At 22.7% G+C, this 18,673-nt stretch overlaps 7 protein-coding genes and 1 non-coding gene across 8 annotated transcripts; 3 read left to right on the top strand and 5 right to left on the bottom strand.

The window, feature by feature from the left end:
• Positions 1-1,217: 1,217 nt before the first annotated feature.
• Positions 1,218-4,154, bottom strand: PCHAS_1425000 (AAA family ATPase, putative; the record flags this gene model as incomplete). The annotated part of the gene is made up of 1 exon (XM_740506.2): positions 1,218-4,154. One exon carries the CDS (start codon positions 4,152-4,154, stop codon positions 1,218-1,220), a length of 2,937 nt encoding a protein of 978 aa, XP_745599.2.
• A 1,137-nt stretch (positions 4,155-5,291) lies between these two features.
• Positions 5,292-7,474, bottom strand: PCHAS_1424900 (phospholipase DDHD1, putative; the record flags this gene model as incomplete). The annotated part of the gene is made up of 3 exons (XM_740507.1): positions 5,292-6,560; positions 6,660-6,819; positions 7,092-7,474. 3 exons carry the CDS (start codon positions 7,472-7,474, stop codon positions 5,292-5,294), a joined length of 1,812 nt encoding a protein of 603 aa, XP_745600.1.
• Positions 7,475-9,777: 2,303 nt separating this feature from the next.
• PCHAS_1424800 (conserved protein, unknown function) lies at positions 9,778-10,728 on the top strand (the record flags this gene model as incomplete). Its single annotated transcript, XM_016799639.1, has 1 exon — positions 9,778-10,728. One exon carries the CDS (start codon positions 9,778-9,780, stop codon positions 10,726-10,728), a length of 951 nt encoding a protein of 316 aa, XP_016654902.1.
• An 878-nt stretch (positions 10,729-11,606) lies between these two features.
• Positions 11,607-12,788, bottom strand: PCHAS_1424700 (conserved protein, unknown function; the record flags this gene model as incomplete). The annotated part of the gene is made up of 1 exon (XM_735331.2): positions 11,607-12,788. One exon carries the CDS (start codon positions 12,786-12,788, stop codon positions 11,607-11,609), a length of 1,182 nt encoding a protein of 393 aa, XP_740424.2.
• A 1,192-nt stretch (positions 12,789-13,980) lies between these two features.
• PCHAS_1424600 (conserved Plasmodium protein, unknown function) lies at positions 13,981-14,829 on the top strand (the record flags this gene model as incomplete). Its single annotated transcript, XM_736427.1, has 1 exon — positions 13,981-14,829. One exon carries the CDS (start codon positions 13,981-13,983, stop codon positions 14,827-14,829), a length of 849 nt encoding a protein of 282 aa, XP_741520.1.
• A 1,169-nt stretch (positions 14,830-15,998) lies between these two features.
• Positions 15,999-16,595, top strand: PCHAS_1424500 (superoxide dismutase [Fe], putative; the record flags this gene model as incomplete). Its single annotated transcript, XM_740097.1, has 1 exon — positions 15,999-16,595. One exon carries the CDS (start codon positions 15,999-16,001, stop codon positions 16,593-16,595), a length of 597 nt encoding a protein of 198 aa, XP_745190.1.
• Positions 16,596-16,832: 237 nt separating this feature from the next.
• Positions 16,833-16,898, bottom strand: PCHAS_1424450. Its single transcript, XR_007844675.1, has one exon. It is a non-coding gene; the product is annotated as an uncharacterized ncRNA (non-coding RNA).
• Positions 16,899-17,230: 332 nt separating this feature from the next.
• Positions 17,231-18,250, bottom strand: PCHAS_1424400 (selenoprotein, putative; the record flags this gene model as incomplete). The annotated part of the gene is made up of 1 exon (XM_740099.2): positions 17,231-18,250. The coding sequence occupies one exon, from the start codon at positions 18,248-18,250 to the stop codon at positions 17,231-17,233; it is 1,020 nt and encodes a 339-aa protein (XP_745192.2).
• Positions 18,251-18,673: the final 423 nt, after the last annotated feature.

Here is an 18,673-nt window from a genome sequence, read left to right as displayed (position 1 = left end):
ATGCATAACTCATATATATTATGTATGCACATATGCATGCATGTATTTATGTTTTTATATTATACATATTATTAGATTATATGCCTTTTTAAAACCTTTAAAACTTTTACTTCTTTAATGTATTTTTACGCTCATACATATTAAGAATTATAATTTTGCACCTTTACTATGCTTAGATATATTTTGTGCATCAATATATTAGTTGTAAAAAAAAAAAGAGAGAAAAGGTATAGTATATGTATATATATTAAATAGTTATGCATATTTTATTTTTCCATATTATAATATTCTATAAAAAAAATATTAATACTAAAGCACGTTTAACAAAAAAGCGATATAAATACATATAAATATATAAATAAGCATATACATTATATATTTCATATTTATTTATTTACATATAATAAAATAATATATTAACGTGAATATTTTATATACATTTTAATGGGGATAAGGGGAAAGGTGTTTAATATAAATTTAAAGTACGCTAAAATTGTAATTAATCGTTTATTTTTAAAATACAAATATAAAAATAAATCATATATATGTATTACTCAAAAAAACGATTATTTTTAATTTATAGAAATAGACAGCAATTCGAGCAACTTTTTTTTATATCATACACACATTATATATTTTTTATATGGAACAATATATAGATATTTATATATTTTTTTTTATTTAATTCCAAAAACTAAAAAACTAACAATGAGCATTTTACCTTAATTCATTTTAAAAAAATTATACATTAAAATACGTTGATTAAATTAACGAAATTTTACTAAAAACCATTTACAACATATCAAATCGTATGAAAAGGTTTATTATGATTTGTTCTCATTCGTTTTGGTCATATTGTCTATTCCCCTATTTTGTAGCTCCACACACTTTTGTGAAATATTTATGACTGATTAAATTTTTTTTTTTTTTTTTTTTTTTTATCACAAATGTGTGTGCAAAATGGATGGGTAGAAAAGGGTAGGGCTTACATTAGGGATTATCAATGATAATTATTTTAATTAAATAATGTTAATAAGTTTAAAAACAATTTAATTATCTCTATATATGTAATATGAAAAGAACGGAAAAAAATAAAAATAAAAAATTGCCTATTAAAGCAAAAGGGCATACAAATAAAAGCGAATATATACATATTATATGATTAGCTAATTTAAAAAAAAAAGTAGGTAAATTATAAAACAATAGGAATGGTTGTTTTATTTAAATTTTTTGCTTATCTCTTTATAATATTTCATTTGTTTTTTTGTAACACTACGAGGGACAATATTAATAGCTAGGAGTATATGTTTTTGTTTAATTGCTAATATATTTTTATTTTTTTGAATAAATTCATATATTAAATTATTTTTATCTTTTTCTTGAAGATTTTCATTTTTTAAATCGTCAATTTTGTAAAGAAAATTATCTTTATTATTTTCGTCTTCCTTTTGTCTTTCCCCCAACTTTTTATTTTCTTCCTCCATTGTCATAATTTCATTTTCTACAACATCGTAAATGCTCTGATCGGTTATGCAGGGATTATTCATCTCATTATTCATTGCTTGCCCACTTTCAGAACTGTAATGCTCTAAACTTTTTGGATTAGCATCATCCAGTTTATTATCATTTGGTTGGCCATAATTTTCATTTAAAATGTATGTATCATAATAAGTTTTATTTAAAACCGGGTTTAAAGTATTCTCCGAAGTTGTAATGAAACTATTTTGTTGCTCTTCTTGAGTATGCTCATTATTTGAAGGTATTAATGGTGTAGGGCCATTCGACTTATAATTAAATCGATCGATTTTATCTCTACATTCTTGAAGAGCTATAAAGGCACTTTCTCTTAATACCCCATGTAAATCAGCTCCACTATAGCCTTTTGTTAGCATAGAAATTTGTTTAAAATCGATATCTTTATCTAATGGCATATTTTTTGATAGTTTTTTTAAGATATCAATCCTTCCTTGATATTTAGGTAATGATACATATATAAGTTGATCAAATCTACCAGTTCTTAATAATGCTTTATCAATAATATCTGGTCTATTTGTAGTTGCGATAATATATATCCCTTCTCTTTGTGATAGTCCATCCATTTCTGTTAATAATTGATTTACTACTCTATCGGATGCAGCAGCTGTTTTATTATTATCTCTATTAATACATATACTATCAATTTCATCAAAAAATATTAAACATGGTTTATATGTTGAAGCGTAGGAAAAAATTTCTCGAACTTTTTTTTCACTTTCACCAACATATTTATTTAAAATTTCAGGCCCTTTTATGGCAATAAAATTTGCTTTCATTTCATTACTAATAGCTTTGGCTAGCATAGTTTTTCCACATCCTGGTGGTCCATATAATAATATTCCCATACTTTTATTTATACCTAAATGTTTATATATATTAGAATATTTTACAGGTAAAATAAATTTTGTTTCTAATATTTTTTTAATATTCTTTAAAGATCCAATATTATCTAAATTTATATTTGGTACTTCACATATATTTTGTGTTGTAATTTTTTTCTTTATATTTTTTATGCTTTCATAAATTATATCATTATTTATATTTATAGGAATTATTTTTTTTTGTTTTTTTTCTTTTATATAAATATCTACATAATCACTATCATTCCTTTCTTTTCTCTTTGTCAAATTTGTTACTTTCTCAGTCTCTTCCCCATTCTTTAAGTCTGTCATTGAATTTGTATTTCCATCATTTTCTATTTCATTGTTTACACAGTTTGAAGAAGTGTCCTCTACAAAGGTGGGATCTCTTTCTTCACCTTCATAATGTGTAGTATCACCAGGCTCCATTTTTAAAGGTTGATCATAATTGTCATCTTCATTTTCAAACATGTTTATGGATAGTGCATCCTTTTTATTATTTACAACATAGGGAGTAGTCTTATCATGTAGCACATGATTGTATATAAACAAATTTCTCGACTCATTCAGTATGTCATATATTTGTGCCCTATTAAAACCATAAGTAATTGAAGCAGTATAAAGAACATCAAAATTGATTTCTAGATTTTGTGATAAATTTTGTAAAATTTCAATTCGATCTTCATATGTAGGTATTGGCATAGATATAAATTTTTGAATTTTTGAATATAATATAGTATCATATGGTTTATTAATACTTAATAATATTATAACTACATTAGTATTATCAAATAAGTTTAATAAATAAGTAAATATATATATATCTATTGTATCATCTTTTGAATTAAATAAAATATCCATATCATCAATACATAGTATACATTTATTATATTCTTTTTTTATTTGTTCAAATAATATTCTTAATTTATTATTTTTATTATCATTTGATAAATACCTGACATATTCAGGTAATTTTATGTAAAAAAAATGGCTATCACATTCTCCTGCAATAGCATATGCTAATGATGTTTTACCTGACCCATTAATACCATTAATATTGATAATAGTATTAAAATTGTCATTTCTATATTTATAAGGATAAACTATACTATAATATATATCTTTTTTTATATTATTTATTCCTTTATATGTATTTAAATTTGTTGTATTATTATCTAAACATATTTTTACATTGCCTAAGCTGCTATTTGTCAAACTATTTTCTTCCCCCTTGATTTTAATTAAATTTGTTTTTATTTTATTTTCAACATTTTCATCATTTATTTGATCATATCCATGTTTTTCAATTTTATCAGAATTACCTTCATGTTCGATATTTGTTCCTATGTCTATTCCCATATTTATTTCTTGATATATTTTTTTTTTTTTTTTTTTTTTTTTTTTTTCATTTTTCAAAATTTTTTTCTCTTTATCATTTTCTTCATTACTGGTTTGACTCGAATCGCTTGTATAAACATGTTTGGATTTGTTTTGGAGTTTCTTTTTCGATTTGTCAATTGGTGTATAGGATGCTTCATCCTGATCATCATTTTTTAAGATACATAAAATAATTTTTTTTAATTGAGTTTGACTTATACGCCTAAATAGTTTATTGTTTGTTTTTTTTAGCGCATTTTCTATAAGGTACATATTATTTAAAACGTTTTGTAAGTTGGTCTTTTCATCATGATGCTTTTCAATCATCTGATTATCTGTTATTATATTTGATATATATGCTTTTAACTTTTCATGAAGCATTTTCGTTTTACAAAAAAGGGAAAACAAATTTGTATTTGAAATCAGATAATTTTCTCTTTATATTATACCAATACATATTTATGCATATGCATAGATATATTCTTTACAGTTCCAAAAAACACAAACATAAATATAACCAGGTCACGTTTGTCATTCCATCATTTATTTTATCTTGTTTTTTTTTTCGCATTTCATTTCTAAATATAACAATGGAAATCCAAAAAAAGGAAAAATTAAAAAAAAATTAATTAATAAATATAAACTTAAAAAAAATAAAAAAATAACGATAAAATAATGATAAATAAAATATGCATATCCAAAAAAAGTAAAAAGGAAAAAAAAAAAAAAAAATAACGACTGCAGGAGAACAATAGGTCGCAATTAAATATGTAATACATAATATATGAATGTAGAATAATTATGGGAATATATAATAAATTTATTTTGTTTAAATTTGAAAAAAACAATAATGTTCCTATTATATATATAATACTGTTATATACTAAGCATGTTAAAAATGTTTATATACCTTTGTTAAGTCATAATAAGATAAAAAAAATAATATTGTATGGACGGGCGAATTATTTATGTCAAAATTTTTATCATAATCTTATTGTCAAATATGTTGTATATAAATATATGCAGATTAATTCATATAATAAATAACCTACTGCTTTATATTTAATTTATAGAAAATAAATATTAGGATTAAAATGGAATTTATTGTATGACCGTATTTTTATGGTATACTACAGTTGTTATTTCTTCTAGTTTTACAACTTTTTTTTTATAATAAAAAAATGTATAAGGTCAAAATTTTTTGTATAGTTATAAAGTTTATTTAAAAATATTATGAATTCGGAAAGATTGCCAATGAACATATAATTATACAACAGTATGTGGATAAGCATGCTTGGCGGCATTGCATAAGGTGGGACTACCAAAGGGGTATTAAAAAAGTAAAGGAAAAAAACAAATACGAACAAATAAAAATTCTTCAAAATTGAAAATCGAATATCGTAAAAAATGATAACAAATAATAACAAAACAAGTGATGAAAGAAATAAACAAATTTACAATAGTCTATAATTTTGTCATTTTCAAAAATGGTGAATGTGCATATATGAATATGCATGGTCAAATAAGATTTTTGAAATTTTTGATATTAAAAGGATCTGATGTCATTTCCATATTTTTTTCAAATCTATGGAATTCTTCTAATAGTTTAGAAGCCTTTAAAGCAATTTCTTGATACTGTTCTTTTTTAGTATTATCTTTTTCATGTGTTGATTTATTATTATATTCTTTTTCAATTTCTGTTAAATATTCTTCATAACTTATTGGGGTTTCTTTATTTATCAATTCTTTTAATATAAAAAATGATATATCCTTAATTATAAAATAATTAAAATGCGATTTAGCTACAGCCAATGGATAAATATAATGTTCCATTATAAATTCTTGTAGCTGATAATCGTATCTAATTGGCATTGTCTTATTTTTTTCAATTTCATTATAGTCACTATCAATGTGTTCTTTCTTAATAACTTCTTGCTTTGTCATATTTATTTTTTGAGTATGATCTGAAATATCACTAAAATCATGATCAAAAAATGAGTTTTCACTATTTGAATCTTGAGATGCGTTAATACTTTTTGTACTATCAGCATAACTAGATGTGTTATTTGAACATGAATCATTATTTTCATATTTATTAAAATTATTTATTTCATCACATATGATTTTATCATTTCTATTTTTAGACAAATTATTTTCTGAATTTTTTTTTTTTTTTTTTTTATGTTTATTTCTTTCTATTTTTCTTTGGTTTTCCTTTACTTTTAATAGAAACATATTTATATCTTTACTTTCACATTTATTATAACAAAGGTTTTTATTTAGTGTACCTTGTTCTTCAGTATTTGGTTCTGATTTCCATAAAAATTTATAGAACCCATTAGTAATAGCAGATGTTATATCATTTAAATTTTGTACAATGGCTATTTTAGCATTTTGCATATTTTTATCCCATTCAAACCAATATCTTGCTCCGTTATTTCTCCAATAGTTTATTAAAACAGGATCAGAAATATTATTCACTTTTGGATATATTAGTGGTTCGATTCTAAATGCAACCGGATCAAAACCATGGAATATGTTATAAAATTTTATACCGCTAATTAATTTAAGACCATCATTTATATATTCTGGCTTATATAAAGATAGCAGCGCACTTAATGGACTTCCAAGCATAAATAAGTAATCTATTTTACTTTTTAATTCATATTTCAAATTATTATCACTTATTCGAACCTTAACATTATGTAATATTTCATATGCCATTGCACTACCTAGGGAATATCCCAAAAGGCAAATCTTAGAATGTTTAAATCTGCCGCTTTCATCCTAAAAAGGTTGAAAATATATAAATCGATAAATATGTATTTTTCATTTTTCACATAATTACAAATATAATTTTTGTCAATTACACTATTTTTTTATTACATTTTTTAAAGATTCCAATGTTTTGTTTATGTCATTATATAAATTTAGCATTATGTAATCCCCGTATCGTGGATGTAAAAAGCATATAATATCACCCGCGGCAAGGTTTACTATTTTTCTGGTCTCGGTCATTGTATTGATGTTTATTCGGTTGAAGACGCTGAAAGGTGGAAAAAAATATATACATATATAACCATAATAATAATATACATTTTCAGCATAATGGGAAAGGTACAAATAGACAACTAGGCAGACACACTGCTGACTTTGGTTGATTTAAAAGTCGAAGCAAATATTTCACACAATAGATTAATGGTAAAATGGAAACAACATAACAAGTCTCAAAGCGCACAAATATATCATTTACTACTGCCTCGATAGTAGTAGAATTATATAGACAATGTGCAATTGTGTATATGCAAAAGTGATTACTGAATTTGAGCATCGATGATATATTTTTTCCAATTAAATATGTGAAAGTGTATATTGAAAGGGTGATCAAAAAACCACATTTTTTTTACAATTTTGAAACTATTTTTAAGATCCTCACATTGGTTTATAATTAAATCTTCATTAGATCCTATCCCATGAATTATTAATATTATATAATCGACATCATTAATTTTATCATCTAAATATGGTTCTTCTTCATAAAAGTTTATGTTATTACAATTTTTATCTTTAGAGATTTTTCTATTTATATGGTTTTTATCTTTAGGGAAGAAAAAATTTTTATTTTTCTTTTTTACATTATTATCATCACCATTGTCATAATTATTGTCATTATATTTTGTTTTTAAAGTAGGGGAAGACATTATGATTAAATTGCTTATATTTTTTTCTCGTTTATTTTTTTTGTGGGATTTATATTTATCTACTTGTCTATTTTTGCTTATCCTTTTTTTCGTGTGATATATTCTTAATTTTATTTTTAAGACGTTTTATTATTACTTTGGGTTCATACCTTTTCAAAGTTTCCCATTTGTTCAATTTGGGAAACTTTCAAGGCTCTATATATATGCTCATGTAATTATATTTATAATGTACGTATGATTGTACATGCATATGTGTGGTAAATTCGTTTTTATATTTGTATATATAATAAAGGAATGCATCTCGTATTCGCTAAATACGTTATATATATTCATGTGTATATGAAGAAGACTTTTTTTAGTTATATGCATATAATGTAAAACAATAATCTATTTATGGATATACATATGTACTTACAATTATGCGTGTGCACATGCACAGAAAAACTTGCATAAATATATTATATCCAAAAGGTATTGTGCTTTTATTTACGATACATTATTGTTTAAAAGAATGTGAAAAATAATTTCAATATAATATACATGGATTTAAAATAAAAAATAAAAATTAAAAAAAAACACACAAATATGGACAAACATAAAAAATAAAACCTAAATTGAATTCTTTAAATTATATATCTTACTTAAAACATTTTATCTTTTGTAAAATATGCTTTTCCCATTTTTCACAATAATAATGCCCACAACAAAAATAATAAAAATAAAAATAAAAATAACAATGCGACTTTACGCGCTTGTGCCTATATATATTTTTTTTCAGACTTTATGCCACCTTTGATAAAACGTTTTCGCAATTTTTTATTTTCATAATTTTTATCTTAATTTTCCTATTTAAATTAATATATGTTTTAAATTTTTAAAATAAATAAATAAATATATAAAAAAAGACCAATAAATTAAACAACCAAATTTTGGCATATACATTTCGTGTGTATTAATCTCATTTTCTTTATTATATTTTGTTTTTATTTAAAGTTCCAATGGTGTAGTATAAATGATTTTCTTTAAATTGAAGAATATATTTTACAAAGACAAAAACAGTATGTTTTTTTCAGATAGCGATTTATTGCTATTTTGAATGTCCTCTTTTTTTATGAACAGTTCAGAAAAAAAAAAAGTCAATAACATTTTACCACCAAATCAAATATATAATAAATCACATACTTATGGTTAAATATGGAATATGTATATAATTGTTAAAATTTATTTAAAAAAAAAATATATTTTTTCAATATCATATAATTTTTGAATAGTTTTATTCTGTTATATAAAAGAGAAAGTAATATTTATATCCATGTCTTTAAAAAGTATATACATATAATATAACGAACATTTTAAATGATGTTTCTTTATTTTTTTTTATTTCTCACACATAAAATGAAAAGAAAAAAAAATAAGAACAAATAAGAAAATATAATATAATTAAAAATGAGTAAATAATCAAATTTTTATAAATTTAGTTGTAACCTTTATTTTTATTATATACTATTGAAAACATGGGTATAGCACTTGTTTTTTTTGAAGGCACAAAGGGAGAGTTGTATATTGGGCCCATATAAAAATTGTTCTATACTAATTTGTTTAAAGGCGTTTGAATATATATTATTTTTTTATAATAAAACAACAGTAAATTTTCTATAATTTTTTGACATTCATAATTAATTAAAAAAAATATGTAATTTATTAAAAATCACAAATTTTTTAATATATATTTGTGTGTGAATATTTTTAAATCCGAAATTAATATAGTACCTATGTATAAAAAAAAAACGGAATATATATAGTCTCTTGCATTAGAACAATTATTGTATAGTTAGCATTGTTTAATAATATAGATATATTTTTTATCATAAAAGATTTATATAACATTAAAAATTAATATTATAATTATTTATATTTTTTTGATTTGTTTCCATTAATTCATATATATATATTTATCTCTATATTGTTATGGTTGCATTGAGCATTTTTATTAATAACATAAATCAAGCACATTACATTTTAGTATATATTTATGAAATATATCTATAATTAAAATTTTATGGCATTAAATTAAATAAAATAATAAAAAGTCATAATTTTTTTGTTGCTATAGTTACCTTAAAAAAGCAGACACACACAACATATATTTCATGTTCATAAATATTAAGAACTCCCTATTTTCGTCAAAAAAATAGATCTTCATAGAAAGCCAAAATATTGACAATTGTGTCAAAAAAAAAAAAAATAATAATGATATAGTAAAAAAGCAAACGAATGCAAACATATTTTATATTCATAATAAAATGGAAGAACATAATAATAAAATAATAAAAAATAAATTATTTGATACAGAACAAATATTTGGGCATCCACCCGATCATAAGAATGCTAATGGACCTTTAAAATATTATGTAAATGGAAATGGTAATGCATATAATCCTTCTAAAGGTAGTGTAATGTATGGCAATAATGGATGTAGACAAAACTTAGGAAATAATTATAACCAAATGGGAATATATAAAAATAACGGAAAATATAATGAAAATTATATATATAGAAATGATAACAATAACAATGAACATAATTATAGACAAAGTAAACATAATGATGAAATAAAAGAAATAATTGAAAATGGTAATGTAAAAAGAAAAACATTATTATATAATAATATTATAGATGCAAATAAACAACTAGATAAAAAACTAAATGCCTTAGAAATGAACAAAAAAAGAGATAGCGATGTAAAAAGATGTATAGAATACTTTAATTCATTACGTAAAGGAAATGGTGATATTAAAACAATACTTGAAAATAAAAATTATAAAGAATTAAATATTCCTAAAGAGCATTTAGACAATGGCAAATTTTTTAATTATTTAGATTATTATAAAAAACATAATTTAAAAGAATTAATAGATTACTTTGATGAATTGAATACAAAAGATAACAATGAACATGTTTTATCTCAAAATAAAAATAAAACTACCACATCAGGATCGAGTACTGCAAAAAATAATTCTAATGACACCAAATTAAACAATGATGAAAAACAAAGGGATCTACTAAATTCGATGCCAAATGAAATATCAGAAAATAAAGCTGGAGATTTAAAAACGAAAAAAAACAAACGACCCCAGAATCCTTCATCCAATAATGATGGTGAAACAGATGAAAAAATATTTTATCAAAGAAAAAAAACAAAACATGAAGAACCAGCTCCAGTATTTTATACCATAGATGATTTATTTGATTAAAAATTAAATCAGACAAAATTATCCAAAGAGATTTAATAATAATCGTGATTATTATAAATTCAAATATATATTATTCGAAATATTTAATTTTTTGTTTAAAGATTTGTTTAGCTTACATATATTGTTCACATTAGAATTTAATTGATATATGTACTTTTTTGTGTTCCGTTTTTTTTTTGCCTACTAATAAAAGGCATGTACTTAATAAAGCAATATGATAATGCATAATTTTATGTTTTGTTTTGTTTGTTTGTTTTTATGTATTAACACACTTTAGACAATAATATAGTTTAATTGAAAGCTCCGAGTCTTAAGTTTTAGGTGCATATTTTCATGCACACACAAGAGCATAGCACCCACTTATTCTCGATTTTAACATTAATACTATTAAACTTGAATATGTTTAAAGTTAATATGCAATATAAAACAATCACAACTATTCAACTTACAATTGTGATATCTATTATTACAATTTTTATTCGTTCCCTATTTTTTAACATAAAAAGTGATATGTTATTTAATCTAATACTAAATTTGGATGGTTAAAGTTTTAAAATTTGATTATTAGGCCAATACAAAATAATAAAAAAACAAATATAATTATAAAGCATAATTATTACAGGAAACAAAAATATATACACGAAAACAAAGGTAAAATTATATTTTAAGATGTAGAATAAGTATGTAATAGAATAATAAAATGAAATAATTAAACCAATAAACAATTGAACAATTTTCATAGATAATATGTATATGTGTGCATATATCTGTATATGCAAGCATCATATATGAAAAGACAACGGAGTAGTAAACGCAAAATTATCATAAATTATATATACTATGTTTTTTTAGACTACTAACATGCAGATTTGTTTGTTTTAGGCATTCTCTACTGGGTAAGACAATTTTTCAAATACTTCTGTTAATAAGATACCTTGTGGATGACTTTGATATTCCCCAATTTCTGCATCAAAAATTGATATGGTTTGATTGCATAGCATATGTCCTAGATTATCTGTTGGGCAATTAGAGCCTAGCAATACTTTGCAATTTGGTGATTCCTGAAATACAAATGTTGATACTTCTTTGCTCTTACTTATACACTTTAATTTTGCATTATGTATTGATTTCCCCTTTCCTTCCTTATTTAATCGAGTGTCATAAGAAAATTCATATTTTAATAGTTGTCCATCGAAGAGTACATATATATCAATATCTGATTCGCTACTTTTTATTGCTGTAATATTATAATCTTGTCCATATTCTACTTTTCTTACGCATTTTGGTCCATCAATTTTTACATGTATTTGTATATTTGGGGGTAAAGAAATTATTGCAATAGTATCAACTCTTTTTCCAATTAGCTTTAATCCTGGTGATGGAATTTTAAGTTCTATATCCTTTGGTATGATAATGTGTCCCCATTTAAACAAATGAACAAAAAATGCCCACTCACATCCTGAATGTGTAATACTTGGAACGACTTCACATTTTTTGAGATCATTAAAAGCAAACCCTCCATATGCAATAGCTAAATTCGAGTAAGGATTGACACATGCAAAACCCTTGTTAAAATTGATTGATTTAACAATTACATTTTTTTTTTCATTTATGCATATTAATAATGCTGTTTCTATATTTATACGTATTACTGTAATATTCTCATTTAACAAACTTACAACAATTTTCGAATTTTTCAAAAATGTGGGAAACCTTTCTTTATGATTGTAGTTAATTTTTTCTTTTATTCCGGGGAGACTGATATGTACATCCTTTTCACCTTCAATGACTACATTACAATCATCTTTACCCCAAGCTTTAGCATCATATTTTCCACATAATACAGATTCAAATTCTTCGGGAATAGTGTCGAGTTGTGGCAAAAATTTAATTCTGTCATCATTAAATATTGTAGGTCTCAAAGTGATCTCTTCATGGTTTGATAACGAATACCAACCTTTTTCATCACAGTATTGAAATCTATTCCAAATAACAGCATTATCTGGAGCCTTTGCTGTCTCAGGTGGAATTTTAAAAGTGCATTCTACAACATTTGTCATTATGGAATATAACAAAAAAATGTATCTCGTAATATATTATAAAAAAAGAAATATATACAAATATTAATTTATATATAATTAACGAAATTATTGTGAAGTAACAACAACAAATAAAAGCTTTTCTTAAAAAAAAAAAAAATGGTACATATATGAGTATCAGGAAACAAATTCTACAATATCCTAGATAAGCAAGGAAATATATATCAAAAAACAAAATCTCTATATATTTATTTCATGTAATAATTTTTTTATAATTATTTTTTATTTTTAAATACACAAATTTAATTTTATTATATTAAAATAAGCATGCAAAAAAAAAAATTGTACATATATATTATCATAAAAGCTTGGCTGTCTTTTTTTTTTCCTGAATTGTGCATAATTTTTTTTAATTTTTTTTAAAGAAATGTCTATATTTGGCGTGTTACAATTTTTTTTTATATGATATAATTATTTCAAGTTCATAATATAATAATTAAAAAAAAAAATTTTTTTTTTTTGGCTAATATTAAGATATAGGCTCAATTTATAAGGCAGCGTTAATAAGAAAATGTGCTTATTACATATATGTATCCATTTTTGAGAATTAAATTTCTATTGATATATTTAATTATTTAGTGTGTATTAACAGTTTTAAATAGTTGCATAATGTTGTGAGAATCAACCTGTAATAAACAAAAAATTATGCTTTATTAAAAGCTCATTTATAATTCTCAGTTTATATAAAATGCATATTTATGTCAATATATTTTATTAATGGAAAAAAGACACATTTATTATAACATTTAATTTTCGCTATTATGATGTCTTTTTTTTGTCTGGATGGCAATTTAATATATATATGAGGATATGCGCATTTCTTTAAATATTATTGTAATTATGCTTGTTTTATTATAATTTTCATTTAATATATTTTTTGTGAGATCTTTAATTCTTTCATATAAATATAAAAATTAAGTAATATAAGTGAATTATATATAATTTTTTGGTGTATAATATTTTTTTTAATACACAATTTAATTTTTTATTATTTATAAGTATATATATATTTCTTATTAAATAAGTACACACATGTTTTTTTCGAGAATAGACAGTATTTTCGACATTATTTCTTGGAAAAAATATATTCTCGCACAATTTTAATTTGTAAGCACAAAAAAATATAAGTAAATTTTTGCCAACCTCCTTAAAAATGAACAAAACAGTTAAAAGAGAAGGGATATATTTCAACGGTTTTTTAAGATATAGTAAAAAGAAAAAGATAGAAAAAAATGATAATGAATATTGTGGATTACAAGCACAACGAAACAATTTAAGCAACCTTAAGAATGATACTAATTCATATTACATAGATAGCGAAAAGGAAAATATACAAAATAAAGAAAATGATGTTGAAGAACCTCACGTATCAGAGGAAAAAAGGGAATGCCATTTTATAGACAACGATATTAAGGATCCCATTGATGAAAAAGATATAGTAGATACACAATTGAAAAAAAAAGTTACTAGCCATTTTGGAAAAAAAGACAAATATAATTTTGAAAATGGTGCTAATTCTTTAAATAAAAAAAATAAATATAAAATTCAAAATGGCTTAAAAAGCAGAAAAAAAAAGAAACCCAAAATAGGCAATGCTTTAAAAGAGAAAAATAAACCCTTTTCAAAAAAGGTGGCAATAACACACAAAAAAAAAAATTTATTATATAAAAATAAAAATTATCCAAGAAACTTAAGCAAAATGGATAAACGCTATGTTGTGAAAAATTATGTTAAAAGTGCCCTTAATAAAAAGAAAAGGGGTGATGAGAAACCGGAAGCATTTAAATATAAATATGAATTACCTACTATAGCTTCTCTAGGAAAAGTAAAAACGTTCGGCTATTTTAATTATGCATTTAAGGAGAATAGATTAAATGATACTGCAAAGTTTATCTTAAATAATTTATCTAACATATATTTTGAAAATTCGGTTTTACGCTTTATTAATTTGCGTAGGAAAAAAAAACTGATAAGAAAAAAAAAAAAATTCCAAAAATATTGATACCCAGGATTTGGAAAACTTGAATAAGTGCTTATATTTATTTGCACATATACATTGTCAACAAAACTCAAGCTTATTTATCCATTTATCATGGAATAATCTTTATTATGATTATAGTAAATATGTACATATTTCATTTTTATACATTTTAGAAAAGTGTAAAAACAATTTTTGTTTGTCATTAACAATGTTCTCTACATATAAATATTTAGACAACTAATTATGCATGCATATATATTGTTGGTAAATATGGCATTATACCAATGTGGCCAATTAATTTTAATTAACCTATTCCCATTAATTTTGCTTGATCAACCTTTTTATAACTAATGAATATGACATTTTTCTGATTGCATTTCATGTACAATTTTCTTTATATTTATGTTTTAATTTTCTTTTTTTTACTGTAATTTATTACAATTATAAGAATACGATCACCATTTTTAAACAATATCATATATATAGAAAGTGAAAACACTAGCATATTATATATAAGGGAATACCGTTATTTTCCTAACTATTTTGATAATAGACCAAGGATAATAAAAAATTATAAATATACAATTTTTGAGAATGCCTTTTAATACAAATTAAACAAAAATAGAGCTGTACATTTCTACATACTTATATTTAATTTTTGTAGGAAATAAATTTTTAAAAAGTAAAAAAATAACGTTAATCGTTTTGTTACGAATTTTCGAAAATATTTTTATAAAAATTATTTAAATTTATGAAATAAGAGAAGAAATATTGTCATATATTAAACCTATATATAGCACTTTTAACTTATGTACACTCGAGGTAGGAAAAAAGGGTTCCATAATCCATATATATATTTTTGTTTTTTGTTTCGACGAATTGTAAAAAATAATTAAAATTATTTGCCTGGAGTTGAGCTTATTATTATTAAATTATTCAAAAAAATAATTAAATTAAAAAAAAGTTAAATAATTTAAATATTACATGCATAATTAATAATTTCTACAAAATTATAATATTGCTGTTGATATATATATTTTTATAATCCCAATATTTTCCCATTTTATTATTATAAAAAAAAATATATATATTTTTGAGTTTCGCATTTTTCTTTATGTGTGCATATTTTTAAGTTTATTGCTTATTTTAATCATAATTTATATTTATATTTTCAAAATCGTGTATATATAATGGCGATAACCTTACCCAAATTAAAATATGCATTAAATGCATTATCACCTCATATTAGTGAAGAAACATTAAGCTTTCACTATAATAAGCATCATGCTGGTTATGTAAACAAGTTAAACGGATTAATCAAGGATACCCCATTAGCTAATAAATCATTAGTAGATATTTTAAAGGAATCTACAGGTGCTATCTTTAATAATGCAGCACAAATATGGAACCACAGTTTTTATTGGGATTCCATGGGACCTAATTGCGGAGGAGAACCACACGGAGAAATAAAAGAAAAAATTCAAGAAGATTTTGGATCCTTTAACAATTTCAAAGATCAATTCTCAAATATTTTATGTGGTCATTTTGGTTCAGGATGGGGATGGCTAGCATTAAATAATAATAATAAATTAGTAATTTTACAAACACATGATGCTGGAAACCCAATAAAAGACAACACTGGTATCCCTATATTAACATGTGATGTATGGGAACACGCTTATTACATTGATTATAGAAATGACAGAGCATCATATGTTAAAGCATGGTGGAATTTAGTAAATTGGAACTTTGCCAATGAAAATTTGAAAAAAGCTTTAAATAAATAATTTTTTTTATATGAAACTTTATTTTTAATTACTAAAAGTATATCTTATGTGTACTATCATTGCACGTTCTTGTGTATATTTGATATTCATCTATTTTTATTTTTTTTCAAAATCCGTAAAATGAAAAAGGCTTTTCATAATATACGAAAACGATCTTATACAAACTGTAGTTCTTTAAAATGTTAAGATTAAAAAATAAAATAAATAAAAAAAAATAGCCAAAAACACATTTTTTATTATGAACAGTTCAGATTTATTCCTTCCTTTAATAAGAATTTTGGAATAAATCATCATTCGTTCATGTTCTTAGACTTATAATGAAGATGATGAAATTTAATCAACACTTTTAATATATATATATATATATATATATCATTGAGTATAAAGACAAAAAACAAATTAATGATATAATATATGAAATTATAAAAAGTAAAAAGTGTATAGTGAAATACATATGCAATAGTTGTCGTTTTTATACAGCCATTTGCATAATTTAAAAAAAAAAAAAAAACTAGCCATCATTACATTTAAAAAGTGTTTTAGTGTGCATTTATTTTGCCTTCCCAATTTCCAATATTTAAAAATTACAAAATTAAGGATGTTCTGTACACACACATATGTTTAGGTATATATTGTTACAACTTCTTTGTTTTTAACTTGCAATGGTTAAATAATGGAACACGGTATGTCCCTTTTGAATATTTTTTTGTTAATAAGTTGTGTGGTCTAATAAAATTAATTTTATTAAGTTTTACACCTCTTTTATAAAATATTTCTAGGTTGTTATGCATTCCATTATATAAATCATATGTAAAATACATAGCTATATTTTTTATTATATTTTTATAATATAAATTTGTATTTTTTTGATTATTTTCATTTGATTTGATTGATGTGATAAACTTCATATTATTATTTTGTTTCACAAATTGAATTTCAATAATATAATCTGAATAATATTTGTATAACGGAATAATTGTTAAAGTGGTAATATCACCAGTTTCCGATTTTGTAATATTATATTTCATTGGTATATGTATCCAAAAATGTTTTTTTAATTTTCCATGAAATATAAAAATATCATTTTGATATTTCATTACCTTAACATAATTGAATAGGTTTTTGAAATCTTTGAATTCTTCATATTTTGAAAAGTTATATAGTGATGTCATTTTTAACTTATCAGGAAAAAAATTCAGAAAATTTTTAAAATTATTGGAAATATACATTTCTACACTACTTATACTTTGATTATCATAACATATTATGTCTCTTTCAAATATTTGGTCTTTTTTTAATTTCGTTTTTATTTCATAATTTTTTTTTGATTTGTTAAACACATTTTTAATATATTCACTTGATGGGAAAAATAAAGAATAGTGTGGATCCTTTTTAAATGTAACACCAGAGTTGTACAATGAGTTAAGGGCATATCCAGAAATTAGTGATGTTGTTATAATTTTGGCAATTTTCTTTTTATTATTTAATGAATAAGTACATATATTATTAAAAATGTCGATTAATTTTCCTAAATAATCATCATCTTCATTTGGTAATTTTATATGCAACGTTTTGGATCACCCTGCATCAGCATATGGTATTGATATATAAAATAAAATCAATACAACAAAAAGATAAACCCTTTTCAAAACCATTTTGTCACTACACTTTTTAAAAATTTATATATACCCCTCTCTTTATCGTTGTGTTTGTTATATGCTATATATTTGTTTTGCTAAATAGGATATATATTTTTCGTTTTTATATCCAATAGCTATATTACAATTACATATACTCTTCTATGCATTACTATTTATTCTCTTGGTCAGGTACTTTAATCCTCATCCTATTCTCATCTGTTTATTTTTTACTTAATAATAGAAATATTTAAATATATTTTTTTCATAAAATTTTTTTTTTTTTTTTGTAACTTTTTATGCTTAAAAAAATATGTTTATTTTTGATTTTCTTAAAAATCGGTTTTAAATTCTTAATTTGTTCTTAAATATTTTTCTCGTCACATATTTTCGCCACACATATCATTCTATATAATATATTTTTCGACATATTTGTAGAAT

This window comes from Plasmodium chabaudi (genome assembly GCF_900002335.3).
Source record: "Plasmodium chabaudi chabaudi strain AS genome assembly, chromosome: 14".
NCBI lineage: Eukaryota > Apicomplexa > Aconoidasida > Haemosporida > Plasmodiidae > Plasmodium > Plasmodium chabaudi.
The sequence above is the reverse complement of the archived record's forward strand: the minus strand, read 5'-3'. Positions and strand labels throughout refer to the sequence as shown.